Consider the following 22034-nt stretch of genomic DNA (forward strand, 5'->3'; position numbering starts at 1 on the left):
CCACGATCTCACGATCGTGAGTGCAGCATCCTAACCACTAGGCCAAGGGTACTCATAAATTTCTAAACAAAAATTTATTCGCAGCAAGCACATAGCACACATTCATAACTCGTGTGCGCTCACACACCGCTTGCGCGCGCGCGGACATGGTCGCAATGTTTACAAAATATAATTTTTCATTAATACTCGCACAAGATTCTAAGCTCCCGCAGACATCTATACATAGGCACACAGACACACACACACAAGCATACATACACTCACACAAAAACACATACACACATATTCATTCACCCTGGATACACAGACACAGTTTTGTAAATGAAAATTTACAACCCTTGTGATGTGATACGAACCTTGTATCTATTAAGTGAAAATATACTTACCGATATAATTCACTAATATTCCACCGAAGACAGCTCCACAACCTCGACCCAGACCATGATGAAGTCCCTGAAGTATACCTTGAGCTGACGACCGTAGGTTAGTTGGTATTGCTTGTGTAATATAGGAACAACAAGCCGCCCAAACTGCAGCATGCGTGAGTCCTTGATTTGACGAAATGGCAGAGAAAAAGATCAGAATAAATAAATGTAAATAGATTATATTCTTTACAGATCGTTGTTATCGTCATTAATTCTCCGATTTCTTTGATACGTGACTAAATGACCGCGACAGATGGAATAGACTCCAGTTTATAATGGTACATATTTCATCGTCTCTTGAGAGAATAAAAAGAAACTAAAATGTTAAGTCTGCTTGAATATTTATTTAGAAAAAGCTCATTATTAGTCTCTTGCATCTTTCAGTATATCGCTCTTCTCTATAGTAACGAATATTGATTTCTTACATAAGAACAATATCAATCTGTGTATCAAATCAAGATTACGGTTGTTTGTTTTACTGGGGGATGAGATTTAAATTGGGTATCATGAGATTACAACTCAATATTGTAATAGTTAAGTTAGTGTCATCATATTTAACGCAGTGAATATCAAATATTTTATTAGAAATACTTATGAGTGGAAAAAAAACGTAATAACTGATTATTTAAAAGACCATCTAAGAAAAGCGTTGACTTTACCATACTAACTGAGGTAGTGATGGGTCAATCACTAATTGTACACGAGTAGATGTGGTAATTTAGAATTTTTTTTAATCATTGATGCTCATTGCATTAAACTATTAACTTAACTATCATTCTTTTATACAGATGGTACCTCTCAGTAATTAACCTCAATAATGTGATGTTGGTTTTTTTTGTTTGTTTTAATATCGTAGAGCTTATAGTCTGATGCTTTGCTGCTTCAGCCAGCTTTACTATTTCAAATGTAAAATTTTGGAAAGTAAAATTTGAGATGATTGAGTAAAGCGGTTGAATTAACATAAGTGTATTACTTGTACTTAGTTTTTCGAACCAAAACGATGAAAGAAACTTTTAAATAATATGCTTAAGAAAGAAAAGCTGGTACTTGCGGGCTCGTTAGCTCCAGAATGAATGTTAATATAAGGAAAAAATGTATTTATCAATGAAAATTTTCCCAATAGAGTGAATTTTACTGTCAAAGATTTATTATATAAAATGCATAATTAGGAAAATAAAGATTTCTTCTATCGCCTTTTTAACACTTGAATATTATTTTTAAACACATATTATTTATTTTAGTGGACTATGCAAGTTATAGTGACTAACGTGACGTAGAAATTCTACTTCGTAACTGTTCTTGACTCTATTTTGATGGATAAATTTATAGATCATGACAATATTATTTCATTATGTTAAAGATTTAGATTGTTTTTTATGAGTTTATTGAAAGAAGTTTGCTTTTTATGAGTTTATTGAAAGGGTAATCAAACTCGAACGTCATGACAAGCAGATGTTTTAGTTATTACTGCAAAAGCGGTGGACTGGTGAAATCATTAGGGTCTCAAAAGAAACTACATTACCGTATTTTCTTTTTTTATGTTCTAACTTCAAACTCCGCTGAGGTTAATTGACTCACCCTCTAACCCTAAGAATGTGTTGGCTTTGTACCACAATCTGAAACAGTTATTATTAGTAGTAGCGTTGTTGTAAAAGGCCTTGCATTATTTTAGCCATCACTTTATTGAAATCCCGCTGAGATCAGCTTTGTCTTTCATCCTTTCGGATGCTGGATCGAGTTAATCGACTAAACCTCTCCCCCAAATTTCTGTCTGTTTATTTCACAAATCATTATTGGTGTTAATTTGTCACTGCTTCCAACACTATATATGAAAATAATGTAAGGGTTAAACCAAAAATTATAAATTAAGGAGAAAAAATTGTTTAGATCTGACCATTAGACTGATAAAAGTCGGAGGCTCAGTGGTTTTAGATGATTTTCGTAGAGTTAAAAAGAGCATCCACAAAATAGGCCACTTTTAAGTCAGCTGACAAATCAGAGCTCCTCCAGTTCTATGCTAACTATCCCTAGCAGAATATGTTATTCACTCCTGACCAATCAGAAACCGTTGGGTGGGACGGAAAGTATTCTTTTAAAGCATGTTTCTCTGCATCTCACATAACTAAGTTATTCGTAACTGCGCCGCAGGAGCCCGCGAAAAATACCTTTGCGCATCACACCACCCGCAAGTTTTCACAACTCCCAAACAAAGGGATCTCTTTCAATTTTGCGGAATTGCTTTCGCCTGATTTTTCAAACATGATGGCCCTGCGAGTAGTACTTCTACGGTCAACAACATCACATTTGTTGTAACTTTGCATTGAATTTTGCCTTGAATACACAAGATTAATCTTTCCACTTATCCAGGTTCACCACAACGTATACAGTTGCTTTAAACCAACATGGCCACTGGCCCTGAAACATGTCTCATCCACTACCCTCGTACAATGTGTTTCAGAACTATTCTTACAAAACTTCAATATTTCTCTTCTCTACAGGAATATATTCAAAGCTTTAGAATCACGCTATAGTGTATTCTATTCTCAAGAATGGTAGAACTTCCAACACGGCCACCTATCATCCTATCGCACGCGTTCCCCGTATCTCAAGGTGATGAGGACAACCATTAACTATAAACTTCTTCAACGCCTTGAATATTCTCCCTTACTCAGTTCGGCTTTAGCAAAGCCAGATTACTAGAAACCTACTCTCTTACGTTACTTACCAGTGAGATTTGCAGTATTTTACCTGGCACTCCAAATATTTGGAGAAAACAGTAGTTGCACACGACATTAGTAAAGCATTTGTTTGTGTCTGGCATGTGAATCTCCAAATAAAATTGCTTTCTTGTCGGCTCCATCTATCTCTCGTGTATTGTATTGGTATCTTTCTATCAGATTGTAGCCTTGTGACATGTGTTGATGGAGCTGTTTTTTATCCATATTCTATGAACCTTTGAAAGACCAACAGTTCTGTTATATCTCCCCCACACTTCTTCCAATACGTCAGAGACCTATCATATCCAATAGCACCTACTCTTACGCAGATAATACCACCTTCCACTCTTTCTTAATTTTCCGTATCCAAGGGTCATGATACCTTGCGCCAAAGCTACACTGTCTTCAAGAGCACTAGATAGCTTTATAACCAATAAAAAAGTGATTCCTCTATGTAAACGACAATTGTCTTTATAAAATTAAAATTTATTATGAACCTAAGAATTATTTATTTATGTGACTGGATAACCGTTTGCAATACTTGCAAGAAAAAGATTTAAATCTATGCAGTATTGATTCTATTAATAGATAAGCGTAAGGAGGCGAGCTGATAGAAACGTTAGCCCGTTAAGTACCACTTGCGTACTGGAGTCGATCTAATCGACTGGCTTCCTCCCACAAAATTTTGGGCCTTGTGCCCAGAGTAGGAAGGAATCGTTAGCACGCCGGGTGAAATGCTTAGCGGTATTTCATCTGCCGCTACATTCTAAGTTCAAATTCCGCAGAGGTCGACTTTACCTTTCATTCTGTCGGGGACGATTAAACAAGTACCAGTTATGCACTGGGGTAATCCATTCCCCCAAATTTGAGGCCTTGTGCTTCCAGTAGAAAGAATTAATAGATAAGCGTAAGCTATACAGCATAGTTAAGAAGTTCGCTTCATAACCACGTGTTTCCAGTTCCATTCTACAGAGCACTACATTTGGGAAGGCTTATCATGTATACGTGTGTTTGTGTATGCATATTTATGTGTGTGCGCGTGCGTGTGTGTGTGTGTGTGTGTGTGTGTGTGTGTGTGTGTGCATGTGCGTGCGCGCACATTATGTGGTGTTTATGTTCCATAACTTAGCGATTCCGCATATAGAAATCAGTGAAACATGTACTAGTGTAGGTATGATTGACTAAAATCCCTGGAAAGCGATACCGAAACAATTGTATTCCCGTGACTGAAGAAAAAGATTTTAAAAAAGAAGAGAAATAAGTACTTTAATTAGATAGCTCCCGATTAGACACAGTGCATCAATAGTTAAGTTTGGCAGACAGGTTTAAAAACTTCCTCTTTTTTTTGCATTTTCTAATGTTCCACAACGTTTTAACTACTTAAATTTCTTTATATTTATTTATTTTAATTACATAGAAGTTTTCCATTTTTTCAAACCCCAAGATCGAGGAGCAGTCCTCATAGATTTTACAGGAATTCTTAGATAGGTAAGATTGAGGCAGATAATGTTTAATTAAAGCATTTTGATTCTTGAATGTAAAACGTGAAGAAAATCAAGTTCCAGACGAGATGGCAGAAGAAGTGGATGCATCAGATAAGTATACACCTTGGTAGTTTGCGGTGCAGTAACCATTTTAGTAACGGTTGTTGCTCATTGACGCGTTGCTCTCAACATTGTTTTGTTTACAAACATTTTAAAGAAATTGATACGTGTAAAATTCAATTTTAACATCCACTACAGGAAAGTTACCAAGTACATCTTAAATCTAGGATGAGTCTACTTTTCAAACAAGTTGGTAAACTAAAATTACATATTCATTCACATAGATTGATGTTGTTCGACAATAGGTGGCAGTCACATAATGACCGCAATGATTACTGATAATTTCGTTTATTTTCTGGGACACAAAGTTTTAAAAGCATTGTTTAGTAGAAGTGAGCTATTTACTAATTAATAGTTTTTGAAAACCTAAGAGTGTCATTGCTTAAAATTACATTAATGATAAACTGTTAAAAATAACTTTATCTCAGATGAAATTATTCAAAATCAAGTTGCTTACCTTGAATAAACTCGAAAGGTAAAACCCACCAAGGGCTACTGAGTAATGAAATATACAGAAACCGAATGATGTTGCCAAGTAGCCCAGCATAAAGAACTTTCACGTGACCTGCAAATAAATTAATTTTATTATTTATTATCAATCGAATATTAGATAATGCTTTTAACATAGGCACAAAACAAAACCACATATTTTACTGGAAGGGTATTGTCGAATGATATCAACCTCACGATTTGAATCGTACTTCAACCCGTCACGATTAAATCGAAATGTAAATAAACACATTTCAGCTGGCACTCTACGATTCCTTTGGATGAATCTGAGTATATCATCATCGAAACACTGAAAACGTCGCACGACATAATTGTTTGTATTCACCACCATCGCGCCATAGAAATCAAAGAGGTGAGATGTCAAGGAATGAATCTAACACAAGACAATTACACCACTCATTATCGAAAACTCTGTAGACGTTACAGCATAATGATTGAGTAGGCAATAGCCGCGTCAACCTGAACAACTCGTACTGGGTGTAAGCAGCACAGAAAATCGGCGGAAACTGTCCATTCCAAGAGAAAATGAAAATGCAAACGTTTCAGTTCGAAAAGATGCTGTCAGACAGACGAATGATGTAAACATCACCTCCATCCATTCTCTCAGTGATGGCTCTTTCACCGCCATTTTTTAGTGAGATCGGCTACCCGTCCTATAACTTTTTCTTAGTTCTTCTCCCCTAAGCACCTTGTGTTCCCCAAGTTTGGCATGGGTCACTTCGATTTCTGTCTACCTGGCCCCATTACAGCAAAGTCATCAATTAGCGAGAAGTTAACCAATCAAAACATCCAGCAAGTGGTAAAAAAATAAAGTGATGAACGATGACATCATTGAGAGACTGAATGCATAATACTAAACAGTCCCAATATGTGAACGTTTACTCTGACCTCTAAGTAAATCCAACTCTATAATGGAACGATCCGGACTTTGAACACGAGAGTGGAAACGACTGCGCCTAGGATGGCTACCATGTAGCTATAATTAACCTAATAACATGCTTTGGATTGATCTAAATCGATGAACTTCCATCTAAAGCTAGATTTAACTCAAATCTCTCTACAGCATAAAATATGTAGTTGAAGTTTTCCTTGAAAAATTATAGGAATGTCATAGGTTTGTGCAGCTCCGACAATACATGTGATAAAAATGTTGCTTTCTATGTTAGCATCTTATCTAAAATCTTTAACCTTTTTTTTTTTTTTTTTTTACAAAATTCAATCAGATACGAAAATTATCAACAATGCTCCGTATGCCTGTATCTTTTTATCAGCAGCGCTTGCACCACTGAAAATTTTCTCAGTTTACTTTCAGCTGATATACACTTCTATCAAGACAGAGGTAAACAAGTTTTCTTCAAGTTTTCTCACATAATCAGTCGATACTTCTCGTACATCAGATACCATTATCAGTTTTTGTCGCCATTTTACATCTTCTGCTGAACGATGAGACAAACATTCAAGGTAAGCTTTGGAGTCCACTATTTCTAGTCTGCCGCTCGCCTCAAGCAGTTCGGTATGAGTGGCTAAGTGGGTAGATATTAATTAGTTGGAAAGATTGTTGAAAAGGTATCATAGCCAACTTAGTATCAGCGAGAACGGTTTTTGAAAGTTTTCGGATGAATTCAGCTATCGTACGTCCGTCGTGGTGACATAACCACGATAGAGTCTTTGACGGACACACTGATGTCAACAATAAAATGAATGCTACGTAAGGGGGAGGTCGATTATGATATTCTGCTTGTTCCTGCGTTCCTGCTTGTTTCATCCGTGTGTTATGCTTACGTCATCAAGGGAAGTTATAACTCGAACGTTGAAGTATATAGATAGAGGGGAGGAAGGGAAGAGAGGAAGACAAAGGAATAAATGAAGCGGTAATAGTTGAACCAGTGAAATAAAAAAAGGAAAACAGGAGAGAGAAAGAGTGAGAGAGAGAGAGAGAGAAAAGGTCTGTATTATTAGAGAGAGTGAGAGGAAGGGAGATGGCCTATATCATTCTGCATTTGTGTGTTAAAAATGTAGGCGCAATTGAAATGTTTGACACAATGAAACAGTGTTATGAAGATCTATAAATTTACGCTTTCAAACAGGGATGGGGAAACTTTTTAATGCGGTGGACAAAAATTTTCAAAGAAAGAGGTCCGCGGGTGGATCACAAGTTCTAACTCTTATACCTGAGTAGACCTTGTAGATATCTATGTATAATTCGATATACATTAATAAAGATAGATTTAACACATTAAATTAAAGCGTAACATCTTCATTAACACCACCACTGAATTTAGGACTTTTATATTACTTATGAGTTATTCTCTACTTTTCAACTAAAGTGTACTTGAGTCTCAAGGGGGTGGTAAAAACCTAGCTGTATGTGTGTAAAAACTAACACTTCCTTTTTCCGAGCTGAGATTCGAAACCGAATCTAAGGGCTTTCACTCGTTTGATCCAGCATTGACCAAACAGGCGCGAAAGAAATTTCTTTGTCCTGTCAAAAAGTGATGGATAGATTTCCCTTCGACCTCCAGCCTGAGCTGTGTCATTTAAAGTTCATGTGGACAGGAGGCGACCTACATATGTAGAAATTACTCCTGTGGTATGTCTGTCCTTCTAGCTGTCATGACCATTATAAATGCAGTGAGATAGCCATCACCAGGTGAACTGTCAAGAGACAAGCAGACAGCTAGCAGTTAACTTGCACCAGTCAAGCAGCCAACATAGAACCGCATATCTAGCATGAACGACCCAACACAGTAGCACTCGCAGAACATAAACAGACACGACCGAATGACCAACGCACACACAGACACAAAACATGCCGGTTCTACCTCATCACATCGACACAGTATTTCCCGTTTATTTTCTTCTTCGCCAACTCGAAACAAGTTGGTAATGTCATGTAGCGGATTTCCTTGTGTCTAATGCAAATGTCAATTAAATGATTTATTTAAACCACAATCCAATGCTTTCCCATTGTTTTACTTTGATGTCGTCCACATGCCTATTTCATCTGCTACCTCAAAGACAGCTTTTGATACACAATCCCACTACATTTGGTGACCCCGACGAAGAATGACAGCCTTCACATCACACATTACTAAATCAGAACTGGAAAATTGCTGCGATTAATCGTCACACAATGGCTCTACAAGAACACAACCCAGTGACGAACGCATCCATAGTCGACATGGCATTCCCGGCTGCGATTGTGCTGAGGATCCCACCATTTTGGACGCATTATGGTTTCACCATATCGAGACCCAGTTTTCATCCAACCGAATAGTTAGCGATGCGTCTCGCCTTACGCACGTGATAGGTTCCCTATCACCAGACATCATCAACGTGGTCTGAGATCTCGTTATTGCATCACCCGGTTCTGTGTCATACGATACGTTCAAGACCACCCTGATCAACAGGACTTCAGAGTCCCAACAAAAGTGACTCCACCAGCTCCTTACATCTGAGAATTGGGAGAAAGAACGCCTTCCCAGCTTCTACGAAGAATGAAGCAGCTTCTTGGAGATGAGATCCTCCCCGAAAAGATTTTAAGCAACTTTTTCTCCAGCGTCTGTCCTCCAGCACGCAGGTAGTCCTCGCTTCTACACGAGAATCCACTTCCATTGAGCAACTGGCAGAGTTAACTGACAAAATCGCCTAGGTACCACATAGATATTCAACGGTATCGACTGTGACGCCAGCCGTTCCCCCTACAAATCCTTTCCTTTCCACGATCAGTGCTTCCGAAATTTCGGAATTGCGCTCATTGATGACGCAGCAGGTATCGCAGATACAGGCCCTGACAACACAGATACAAGCCCTATCGCTTGGTACCCTGCATCGAAGTAGCAGTCGATCGCATCGATTTCCTAGACGGTTCCGAAGCCCGAGTGCCTCCCGTAATTCGCAGGAAACTTGTTGGTACCACCGAAAATTTGGAACATGGACGCAGAAATGCACGATTCCATGTTCATTTTCAGCATCCCGTTCGGGAAACGATGCAGCCAGGAATTGAACGCGACGGAAGTTCCTGGCTCTCACCCACAAATTCGCCTATTTTTCATTTGCGATCGTGTAACAGGCATGCGTTTCCTTGTTGACACTGGCGCGGAAGTCAGCATAATCCCTGTTTCTTGCACTTCAGGCAAAAGAAAAGAGACACCAGTCTGTTTTCAAGCAGTCAACCACTCACCGATTCCGACACCTACGGTGAACAGTCCTTAGCACTAAACTTAGGACTATGCCGCACCTTCCTGTGGGTATTCGTCATCGCTACACTGCCGACTCTTGTCTTAGGAGCCCTGTCTTAGGAGCCGATTTCTTTCATCATTTCGGTCTCCTGGTAGATATCAAGCACAGAAGACTTGTCGACAGCACCACTCAGCTCACTGTGTGCAGTATAACTGCTCGTATGGTGACAGTCAGCCCAACCATTTTGCAAACAACGACAACCCGTCACAGTGCTATCCTTAAAGAATACCCGGACGTCGCTCGACCAGTATTCCATAGTCAGCCTATCAAGCAAGATGTCACCCACCACATCAAGACCCGCGGTGGATAGTGTCATGTAGCGGATTTTCTGGTGTATACAACACGCAAATGCAAGTGTCGATTAAATAAATTATTTAAACCACAATCTGATGCTTTCCCATTGTTTTACTTTGATGTCATCCACTTTTCTATTTCATCTGCTACCTCAACATTTTTTGCTACACCATCCCACTATATGTGTTTTATAGTGAAAACAAAATTTTCATTCAAATGGCAATTACCGGACGATTTTCTGTTCGAGTCTGACCGTTTTAAGTTGAGAAATTTACTGTAGTTTGGACACATGAGTATATCAGCTGGCGGGCGCAATAAAATGGGCTTGCTACAAATATATCAATAGTTATGCAGATAGTTGGACAACGGAAAGTGTAGTTTGTTTATATATTTTTTATTTTTTAAAATACCCTCTCTTAACGCATGTGCTTTTTTGCAATTAGACAGATAGATAGATAGATAGAAAGAGAGAGAGAGAGAAGAGAGAGAGAGAGAGAGAGAGAGAGAGAGAGAGAGAGAGAGAGAGAGAGAGAGAGAGAGATGGTGTGACAGTGTGTGCTGACTGAAAGGAACGCTGGAGTAGAAAACAGTTACATAATTTTAAACGTCGTATACTAGAATATTGTGACGAAGTTTAGTTGTTGTTACAAGTAATATACGACCGTTTCTATATATTCAATCCGACAATGTATCTATGTGAATTGTTAGATTCAGTGATGGATAGAAGATAGAAAGATGGATGACGAGATAGAGTGACGCAGTTAAGTATAAGTAAAATAACCAAAGCAAATAACAGTTGGTGTTACTTGTACCATTCTATGAATATGTAGTAGCACAAAGATGAAGGCGCATGGCCTAATGGTTAGGGCATTCGGCTCACGATCGTAAGGTCGTGAGTTCAATTCCCAGCGACGCGTTGTGTCCTTGAGCAAGACACTTTATTTCACGTTACTCCATTCCACTCAGCTGGCAAAAATGAGTAGTACCTGTACTTCAAAAAAGGGCCAGCCTTGTCACATTCTGTGTCACGCTGAATCTCCCTGAGAACTACGTTAGGGGTACACGTGTTTGTGGAATGCTCAGCCACTTACACGTTAATTGCACGTGCAAGCTGTTCCGTTGATCGTATCAGCTGGGACCCTCGTCGTCATAACCGACGGAGTGCTTCTTTTTTTTTTCAGTAGCACAAAGGCTAGAGCCATCCTGGGGCATCGCAATTCTCTTCTTTCTTTTTAGATATTTGGTTTAAATGTTTGTATTATTAGAGTAGACAGATACATACATCGACAGAAATGTATGTAGAATACGATAGATAGATAGATAGATAGATAGATAGATAGATAGATAGATAGATAGATAGATAGATAGATAGATAGATAGATAGATTGACAGACAGACTGATTGATTGATTGATTGATTGCCCCTTCAATACTGCTTATGTAGATTTTTACATCTCAAGAATCAAATACTTCAGAAAAATATACAATTTCATCATATAGTCTTCAAAATAATCATGTAATTTCCACTAGTACTGCTAATATTAATTTATTGCAAAAGTAAAAAATGAAAACAAACATCGATGATACTCGAAATAGGAATAACACTTCGATATCAGTAACGAACATAAAAGTAGGGGGCAAGTCGATTTCATTGACCCCAGTGCTTGATTGATACTTATTTTATAGACCGCAAAAGGATGAGACGCAATGTCGACATCAGCAAAATTTGAACTCAGAACGCACGTAAAGACGGACGAAATGCTGCTAATCATTTTGTCCGGCGTGCAAACTATTTTTGTCAGCTCGCTGCATTATTTTATTCTTCCATTCATATACTTGTTTCAGTCATTTGACTGCCACCATGCTGGAGCAACGCCTTTAGTCGAACAAATCGACCCCAGAAGTTGTTCTTTGTAAACCTAGTACTTGTTCTATCGGTCTCTTTTGCCGAACCGCTAGTTTACAGGGACGTAAACACACCAACATCGGTTGTCAAGCAATGGTGGGGGACAAACACAGGTACACAAATACATACATGTGCGACAGGCTTCTTTAAGTTTCCGTCTACCAAATCCACTCACAATGCTTTGATCGGCCCGAGGTTATAGTAAAAGATACTTGCTCAAGGCGCCACGCAATGGGACTGAACCCGGAAGCATGTGGTTGGGAAGCAAGCTTCTTACCACACAGCCACTTCTACGCCTATATTAATGTGGCAAGCATTAGTAATAATAATAATAATAATCCTTCTTACAAAAGGCTCAAGGCTTGAAATTTTTAGGGGAGGGAGCTAGTCGTTTTAATCGACCCTAGTACTCAACTGCTACTTATTTTATTGACCCCGAAAGAATTAGAAATAAAATTGACCACGGTGGAATTTGAACTCAGCACGAAAGTTGTTCCCTCAGCCTCCCATGTAAACTACTAAATTTCTTTAATCAGTACCCTTGAACTAAATCTGGTGTAACATTCCTACTTCCAGAAAATGAAGAAACAAATGAACCAAAAAATTACAGACCCATAACCTGCTAACAACAATGTTTAAAATACTAACATCTGTCTTGATTGAATATACCTATAGTTTTTTTAATAGAAAGTGCCATATTCCCTAATGAGCAAAACGGATGTAAAGATCAGCTACTCGTCAATAAGATGAACTTAGAAGATTGTCACAAACGACACAAAAACTTGTCGATAGCCGGGATGGGCTATTAAAAAGTTTTTGATAGTTTACCACATAGCTTGATTAAGAAATGTCTAGAAATGTATAAAATAGCACCTACTCTGCGAAACGTCTCGTGTGTAAGTATGAGATCATGGAAAACCACACTGACTTGGGACAGTGACAATGAATTTCTCAATGCTGGAGATGTAAGAATTTCATGTGGCATTTTCCAGGGTGACTACCTATCACCACTCCTCTTTTGTCTAGCCTTAATGCATCTCTCGAAATTGCTCGATGATTTACAATACGGCTACAAAATGTTTGATAAAAATAAAAATCATCTCATTTACATGGATGATTTAAAGCTCTTTGCAAAAAATGACCAACAACTACAGGGCTAACTAGCGATTGTTAAACAATTCAGTGATGACATCAGAATGCAATTTGGCCTCGATAAATGTGCAAAAGCTACCTTTATCAAAGGAAAATGACAGAAACATTCAATCTTTGATGCTGTGTGGCATCTTCGCTTGCCTTCGGCGAGTTTTCTTGTGTGTTCGTTATACGAACAAAATTGTGTATTCGCTGTCTGTGATGGGCGTTTTCGCTTCACCACAGCAGTGAAGACTTTCGTTTGGCATTTTAGCTAAAAAACTTTGTGTTCGTTATTACGAACAAAATTGCGAGATAGCTGTCTGTAGTGAGCGTTTTCGCTCCACTACAGCAGTGAAGAGTTTTTGTTGGCATTTTTGCTGAAATTTATTGGAGTACCTTGTTGGAGTACCTCACCAAAGAAATCGGATTCTGTGCCTGTGACTTTTTTCTTTTTTCTATTCTGTTCCTTGTTTCTTATTTTCATTTTTTCTTCTATCTTTTTTTAACTGTTTTTTTTTCAAACGGACATGGGATACCCAAAGAAAAAAGAAAACACTGTCTTGGAGTGGGAGATTGTCCCACCCAAGCAGTGGCTGAATGACATGGAGAAGAGGCCAGTGGTCATAAGGACCTATACTAGGTCACGCGACGCCATTGCCCTCTTCGATAAAGAGATAATTGAAGAAGAGCTGGCAAGTTTGTTGCCAGCGAAACATTTTTATATCTCCAGGGGAGTCAAGTACGCAACGGTGTGGTTGCTATTTGACTCCCCTGAAGAGGCTTGCAATGTAGCAAGCCAGCCCCTTGTAGGGGCGAAGATTTTGTTTCTTCCCACATATTGTGGGAAGGAGGTTACAAGGGCTTGGGCATGTGGGCTGCCGCCCGGAGTTCGGTCCTGATGGATCGAACAGACTATTCGTAGGGGTCTGGGCGGCGGCAGTACCAAGCTACTTGGTGTAAAGGTGGAGGACGCAACCGACTGGGTTGGGTCAAAGGCAGTGCTGACCCTTTGGACCCAGTCGGCCAGTGACCTCACGTTCCCAGAATTTCTGGTAATGGCCGGGGCCAAGTACCCGGTGATACTGGAGGGACGCCCCCCCCCCGCCCAAGTGTCACCGGTTCCTGGAGCCTGGTCATATTAAAAAGAACCCTGGAGTAGGTTACGAGAAATGTGCCCGACTCCCCTCCCCCAATTGGAGGGGGAGAAGGAGAAAGTCGTGGAGGCGAAAGCCTTCACGAAAAGAAAAAGAAAGGTGAACAACGACAATTGCGCATCAGTAAAGGCCGCGGGAGAAGAGGAGGGCCCCTCGGGCGTGCCGGTTGAGCCCCCCCCCCCCGCAGACGAAAAAAGACAAAAAAGAGAAAGAAAAGAAACGGGAGACGGACGGCGAACATCACTGTGCCGCCGACCGAACCCGAGGCCCCTCCGGTGGGAAGTGTGCCACCGGAGTGGGAGGCTCTGCCAGTGGGAATTGTGCCACTGACAGACCAGGTTGCAGTCCCTCCTGGTGACGAGGAAACAGAGATTATCCTTTGTTACCTCAAGGGAGGGGCCGTTGAGCCTTATTTGGATGTTGTTTTGAAACGACAACGTTATAACTCGGTCGTTATAGACCATCCAAGTTGGCCTCCGCAAGTTTGTGCGGAGGTCAGAAATGTCAGCGAAAAGACTGAGATTGAAAGGATTTGCGACAAGGAGGACTTTACCTTCATTGATTCGGGCCAGCCAATGCAGGTTTTCCTGCAGGCAGCAGGAATCTTGCTTGAGGGCCTGGATGAAGAGGACTAATTTTTAATTGGATTTGTGAACTTTTAATTTTAAATTGAATTGATGAATTTGTATTGACTTTAATTGTGAATTCGAGGGGTTTTGGGTCGGCTTGCGCCGAATACCCCTCTCATTTATATCATTCGAAATTTTTCATTTCATTTCATTAATGTAACTAACCAGCCCGCATTGCTCCTTTTTTCTGTGTAAGGCCGTCATGGCCAATAAAATGAAATAAAGTAGCTTGCTTGCCAACCACATGGTTCTGGGTTCAGTCCCACTGCGTAGCACCTTGGGCAAGTGTCTTCTACTATAGCTTCGGGCCGACCAAAGCCTTGTGAGTGGATTTGGTAGATGGAAACTGAAAGAAACCCGTCGTATATACGTATATATATATATATATGTATGTGTGTGTATATGTTTGTGTGTCTGCGTTTGTCCCCTCCCCAACATCGCTTGACAACCGATGCTGGTGTGTTTATGTCTCCGTAACTTAGCGGTGTCCATCTCCCATGTTCCTGCCTTTAGGCTTTTACACGCCAGCTCAATTTGAATCGTTCTCAGTCGAAAGACGCCTGTTGTTATATTTTGTTGTATTCATAATTGTGTACCATGTTTTTTTTTTCGTCTTTGTTGTTGTACACATTCGCTAGCTTTCTTACAAAGGGGTCTAATGTTCCTAGCTTAGGCTTTTATGGGGACAACCAGATCGAACCATCTCAAGTGTAACTGTCCGAAATGGTCGTGACTGCCGGTACTTGTCTGATGAAAGAAAGCCAAGAATGATCCGTCTTTTTTTACCTGTCCTTCTAATTGTTGTTTCCCTTGTCCGCCTTTGTGTCGTCTATCTGTCTGAACGTTTTAATGCCCTCTATTGTGTTTTTGTTCCATTTATATATATATATATATATATATATATATATATATATATATATATATATATATATATATATATATATATATATATATATATATATATATATATATATATATATATATATGCACATTGTTGTTTCTTCTCGATCTCTCGCTTATACATCAATAATAATTATAAATTATAAATACGAAAGAAACATCAACACATGTCCATGGCCGGTGTTCTGTCAAAAAGTAAACGTTGTAAAGACGGACCCATAACAAAACCAACCAAAAAATAACGATGGACAGATAACCATAAATAATATGAAAAAGTTGATTTGTGATTTACACACACTACTATGAAACACTCCTCCAAAAACATATAGGATAAAACTCATACAGTAAATACCCGGTAGAATAAACAAAGCCTACAGCATGTGCCATAATAGTCCGATACCCAAGAGAAGAACACAATCTGCACTGCACAAGCACACAATAGAAAAACTAATACAACAAAAGACTCAAGCCAAAAGCCATAACAAAACATACTGATGCAATACAATATTCCCGAAGGGAAAAAAGGGAAAAAATGAAACACCCCATCCCCAACACACACACACTTCACCAACATAAAAGTGCAGCAGGTGATGTAATAGAAAGTTACTTGAAACTACCAGATGTCGAAAAATAATAGTGGTGATGACGATGGTAACAAATGTTGCCTTACCTTAAGATTTGAACAGATGGATAAAGAAGATAGGCATAAAACCCAGTCTAGCATAGCACCAGAAAACATTGTTGTTAAGGACAACTAGGATACTTAGGAGGAAACTTGACATCTAAGGTTACTTGTTGCAGCCCGATGTTAGGATTTTTTTCTTTTCCAACATTTTAATCTGTTGTCTGTATATGAATAATAACAACAATAATAATAGTTTCAAATTTTAGCACTAGGCCAGCAATTTAGGGGTAAATCAATTACATAGACGCCAGTACTCAACTGGTATTTATTTTATCGACCCCGAAAGGATGAATTTGAACTCAGAAGTAAAGACGGACGAAATGCCGCTAAACATTTTTCCCGGTGTCTTAACGATTCTACCAGCACGCCGTATTCTGGACCAAAGCGTTGAGTGAATTTGGTAAATGGAAACTGAAAGAATCCCGTCGTATATATATATATATATATATATATATATATATATATATATATATATATATATATATATATATATATACAAGCATATATCTGTGTGTTTTCGTCTGTGTTTGTCCCACCACCATCGCTTGACAAAGATTTTTCTATAAACTTCATTGTGTTACTTTGTAAAATAAACATCAATAACCTACAGGGAAATTAAATGGAATACATTTGATGACCGTTTTCGAAGGCATTCATGCATACTTCCACTCCTTCTAACTCCAAGAAAACTAACACTGGAGTTTCTGAACGCTGTACCTTGAAGAACAACCGCAAGAGGGGTAAGCCCTGTTCATTGTGCAATAGCATGATTCAAGTCAATTCCGTCAAGTATCAATCATAACAGAAATGTTATGATTTATACAGAAGTGGGACGTAAAGAGTTTCCCATTTGGTGTACGCAGCAGAATGCATCAACGACAACTTGGTTTGTATTGGTTATACAACAAAACAATTAAACAAAAGATTCAATGTAGACATCAGGCACAATAGCAATAGTTCGACAGAACTTGACGAACATTTTACATCGAACAACTGCAATTTTGAAAAAGACTTGAAAGTGCATATTCTCAGAAAACATTCTGAATCTACTACACTTTCAGTCCTCAAAATGTATGAGGACAAATATGTTTGTGAGTTATTAACATTACGCCCTGGAGGAATGAACAAAATGACAGGGGAATTTAATCGTATTTGCACAAACCTATTAAATATTCTTCTTTTTCTTTTTCCTTTTTTTTTTCTCTTTTTATGTATTTACCAGTTGTAAAATTGAAAATAGAAGACTGTTATTCCATCAAAGTTGGAACACAGGATCTCCTCATTCAAACTTTTGAATTTTAATTTCTATAATTTTGAATTTCCTTGTATCTATTTTCCTTTTGAACTCGACAAAGACAGGCAAGCTGTGGAAATATCGTTCAAGTCAATCAAATGGCTATTGTAATCGCATCGCTCTTTTCATATTGTCTAATAATAATAATAACAATAATAATAATAATAATAATAATAATAATAATAATAATAATAATAATAATAATAATAATAATATGGAACATGAGCGATATAAGGAAGATTGACAGGAAAATCCCTAAGCAGCTGACTTGCAATAAGATGCATCATCCAAAAAACAAATGCAGATCGTCATTACCTATCAGAGTTCAATGAGGTCAAGGCTTGATTCAATTTGAAATCTCTTACAAAACCACCACAACTGTACTCGCAAAATATCTTGAAACATCTAACCACTGGATGCTAAAGCTAGTTGAAAACCACGGGAGATGTAAAAAGTTTCATTCAGTAATGAAGGAGAGCACAAAAATTGCTAATGAGTTTATGCATAATACCCAGGCTAAACAGTATGCTGGAAGTGCAGCAACTGTAGCTGTAAAGAAGGTGAAATCAGTAACAAAGAAAAATGCGTTTGAGCAATTGGCTGATAGGTGGGAGCAAAAACCTCTGCATGGCAAATATGTGGCCCGTAGCAAACAAACTGGTGTAGACCGGAAGCATACTCATTAGTGGATACAGAGCTCAGGGATATGAGCAGACACTGAAGGATTTATCTTGGCTGCTCAAGATCAGAGCTTATTGACCCGGAACTATCAAGCCAATATGATGAAAAATGGAGTAGACCCGAAGTGCTGATACTGCAGCAATGAGATTGAAGCAGTAGACCACCTAACCTCTGGATGTAAGGTCTTAGCACCTGTAGATTATAAATTAAGACATGCCAGAGTTGGTCAATATCTACATTGGATAATGTGTTGGCATTATAAAATCAAAACTGCTGACAAATGGTACAAGCACCACCCTAAAGCTGTAACTGAGGAAGAAAATGTAACGATTCTTTGGGACTTTCCAGTATGTACAGACCGGACCATCAAAGCAAATAAAACAGATATTGTTGTGAAAGACCAAAACAATAAAGTCTGTTTATTGATTGATATGAGTCTACCCTGTGACCATAATATCTCAGCAAAAGAATTTGATAAGCTCAGAAAATATAAAGATTTGCTAATCGAAAAGATGTGACATCTCAAGACGATTACAATACCAATGATTGTAGGATCACTTGGAATGATTAAAAAAGGAACTGAAAATTATTTAAGAATGATCCTTGGCTTACCATCCATGCAGGAAATGCAAAACATTGTCTTAACCGGTACGGCACACGTACTGAGAATAGCATTGTCGCTATGAATTTTCTATCCTTTTTTACCCCTTTATTTCCTTTGTTTACATTTTTATATATTTTTCCTTTTTCTCTCTGTCTTTCTTCCCCTTTTTCTCTATCATATGACTTTGTGAATGAACAATCTGATGTGTTTATTTTAAAGGCCTACAATTGTATACAGCGCGTTTCTCTGCGCTAGGTGTCAGGAAGACACTCGGCAAAAAATGAAAACAGAAATGTAAGATGATAATGAAACTAATAATGATAATCATAATTGTTTCTAGTATAGCCACAGGGCCCGAAATTTTGTGAGAGGGGGCCAGTCTATTATATTGACCCCAGTGCGCAACTGGTACTTATTTCATCGATTTCGAAAGGATGAAAGGCAAAGTCGTCTTCGGTGGAATTTGCACTTAGAACGTAGCGACGGGCGAAACACCACTAAGCATTTCATCCAGCGTGCTAACGGTTTTGCCAGCTCGTAGTATTATTATTATTATTATTATTATTATTATTATTATTATTATTATTATTATTAATAATAATAATAATAATAATAATAATAATAATAATAATAATCAGTTCTATTATAGACACAAAACCTGAAATTATAGAGAGAGGGGCTAGTCGATTACGTTAACCCCTGTGCGTAAATGGTACTTATTTCATCGACTCTAGTATGTAACTGGCACTTATTTCAAAAGGATGAATGGCAAAGTCGACCTCGGTGGAATTTGAACTTAGAACGTAGCGGCGGGCGAAATACCGCTAAGCATTTCATACAACCTGCTAACTATTCTGCCAGTTTGCCGCCTTATCATCATCATCATCAACAACAACAACAACAACAACAACAAGAGACATTACAGTCCCTTCCGATCAAAATATTGTCAAAAAAGTAGAGAAATTGTCAATGTACAAAGACCTCGAAACTGAAATATTCAAAATGCGGAGCAGAAAGGTAAAAACAATACCATAACTGGAGCATTGGACATGATAAAAGATCATATGAACAAAAGAAGCTATACTTGGATCCTCAACACTACACACTGTTCAAAAAATAGCCCTGCTAGGAACAGCCCACAACATATGCAAGACACTATCAATCCAATAATACAACCTAAACAAAACAACCTACAAATACAAGACACTCTCTACACACCATTTACCCAGTGAAATGAACTCCCACCAGCAAGCTACTAAACCAAAGCATTACACACTCAACACACCAAAGCAGTAACACAACAAAGGACAGCACCACACCTCAAGGAAAAAAAAAAAAAATACAATACCAGGAAGAGTTCACAGAAAAGAACACACAATGCTGAACACACCCCAGCAACACGGAGGTGTAGCAGGTGACGCAGTAGAAATCTGCCTCAATTTATCAAATATTGAATTGTTATATAATGATAATAATAATAATAATAATAATAATAATAATAATAATAATAATGATGATGATGATGATGATGATGATGATGATGAAAATGATGATGATGATGATGATGATGATGATGATGATGATAATAATAATAATAATAATAATAATAATAATAATAATAATAATAATAATAATGATAATAATAATAATAATAATAATAATAATAATAATAATAATAATAATAATAATAATAATAATAAATGCCCGGATGCAGTACCAGGCAGTGGCTCTCATGGCTTCTGATCTTCATTGATTGGAAGTATTATCATGTACATTGTTTTGTCTTGGTATAAAAGATGGGCTACAGTAAATATTCTGCTCAATACCACAGATTTGCTTGTCAGTTGTTTGACCTTAACCAGTTGAGCATGTCCCTTGGTGGCTGACGACATGTGCATCTCTGATCATGAGCAGAAGTAGTGGGGGAGTATCATAGCCATGTGTTGAGAGGAATTCTTTGGGGATTGAAAATTCACCTTTGGAAACATGGGTGTTTTTCTCAACATCCTTAAACAAACCTTCTTCAGGGACCTTTTGAGCGGGATGGGCTACTCGACCTGAAGAAAATTCTAACTGGGCCCCACCTGCGAGGTCATGTGCTGTTTATCTTGATATAAGATCCCCATGTCGCGCACATATGGTTGTGATGCATGTGCCTGGTGTACCCTTATCAGACGGGTAGTCATGATGGGTATACTGGGCTTCGTATATTTTACCCCAGTGTCACTTTGATGGCATGCACTGCTCTCTCACTCAATAACAATAATAATAATAATAATAATAATAATAATAATAATGATAATAATAATAATAATAATAATAATAATAATAATAATAATAATAATAATAATAATAATAATAGCAAAAGGGCTTGATTGCTGCCTAGCTCAAATACCAGGAGACCCCAAAATGGCAGAAATTCAAAAGATAGTGCTCATGGAAACTGCCCATATACTACGCAAATACTTTCTATGTAATCTCAAATTTTAAAACAGCCACATAATTTTCTTAGTTTCTTAAACATTCTCTAGAACAACACTATGAACAAAACCAAATATATGGCATCCTAGGCATAAAACCAACATGAACTTCTAACTTGCTGGTTCTTGAGGTATCTGGGTGAGACTTGGAGCCAACTTGTACAAATGTAAAGCAAAAGTCAAACATAAAATAATAATAATGATGATAATAATAATAATAATAATAATAATAATAATAATAATAATAATAATAATAATAATAATAATAATAATAATAACTGTCCTAATGCAGTACCAGGCAGTGGCTCTCATGGCTTCTAATCTTCATTGATTGGAATTGTTATCATGTACATTGTTTTGTCTTGGTATAAAAGATGGGCTACAGTAAATATTCTGCTCAATACCACAGATTTGCTTGTCAGTTGTTTGACCTTAACCAGTTGAGCATGTCCCTTAGTGGCTGACGATACGTGCATCTCTGATTATGAGCAGAAGTAGTGGGGGAGCATCATAGCCATGTGTTGAGAGGAATTTTGGTGGGTTTGGATAATTCACCTTTGGAAACATGGGTGTTTTGCTCAACATCTTTAAACAAACCTTAGTCACAGACTTTTTGAGCGGGATGGGCTACTCGACCTGAAGAAAATTCCAACTGGGCCCCACCTGCGAGGTCATGCGCTGTTTATCTTGATATATGAGATCACCCTGTCGCGCACACATGGTTGTAATGCATGTGCCTGGTGTACCTTTGTCAGACGGGTAGTCATGATGGGTAT

At 38.2% G+C, this 22034-nt stretch overlaps 1 protein-coding gene across 1 annotated transcript in view; it reads right to left on the reverse strand.

The window, feature by feature from the left end:
• Positions 1-22034, reverse strand: part of LOC106869759 (major facilitator superfamily domain-containing protein 6) — an 84827-nt gene that overhangs the window by 42577 nt on the left and 20216 nt on the right. Inside the window, exons 2-3 of the mRNA XM_014915624.3 lie at positions 5204-5311; positions 387-548 (exon numbers count right to left, since the gene is read on the reverse strand). Coding sequence (XP_014771110.1) covers positions 387-548; positions 5204-5311 — 270 coding nt within the window. The remainder of the gene's footprint in view (positions 1-386; positions 549-5203; positions 5312-22034) is intronic.

The sequence above is a fragment of the Octopus bimaculoides genome, chromosome 4 (assembly GCF_046866305.1).
Source record: "Octopus bimaculoides isolate indiv1 chromosome 4, ASM4686630v1, whole genome shotgun sequence".
Taxonomy (NCBI): Eukaryota; Metazoa; Mollusca; class Cephalopoda; order Octopoda; family Octopodidae; genus Octopus; species Octopus bimaculoides.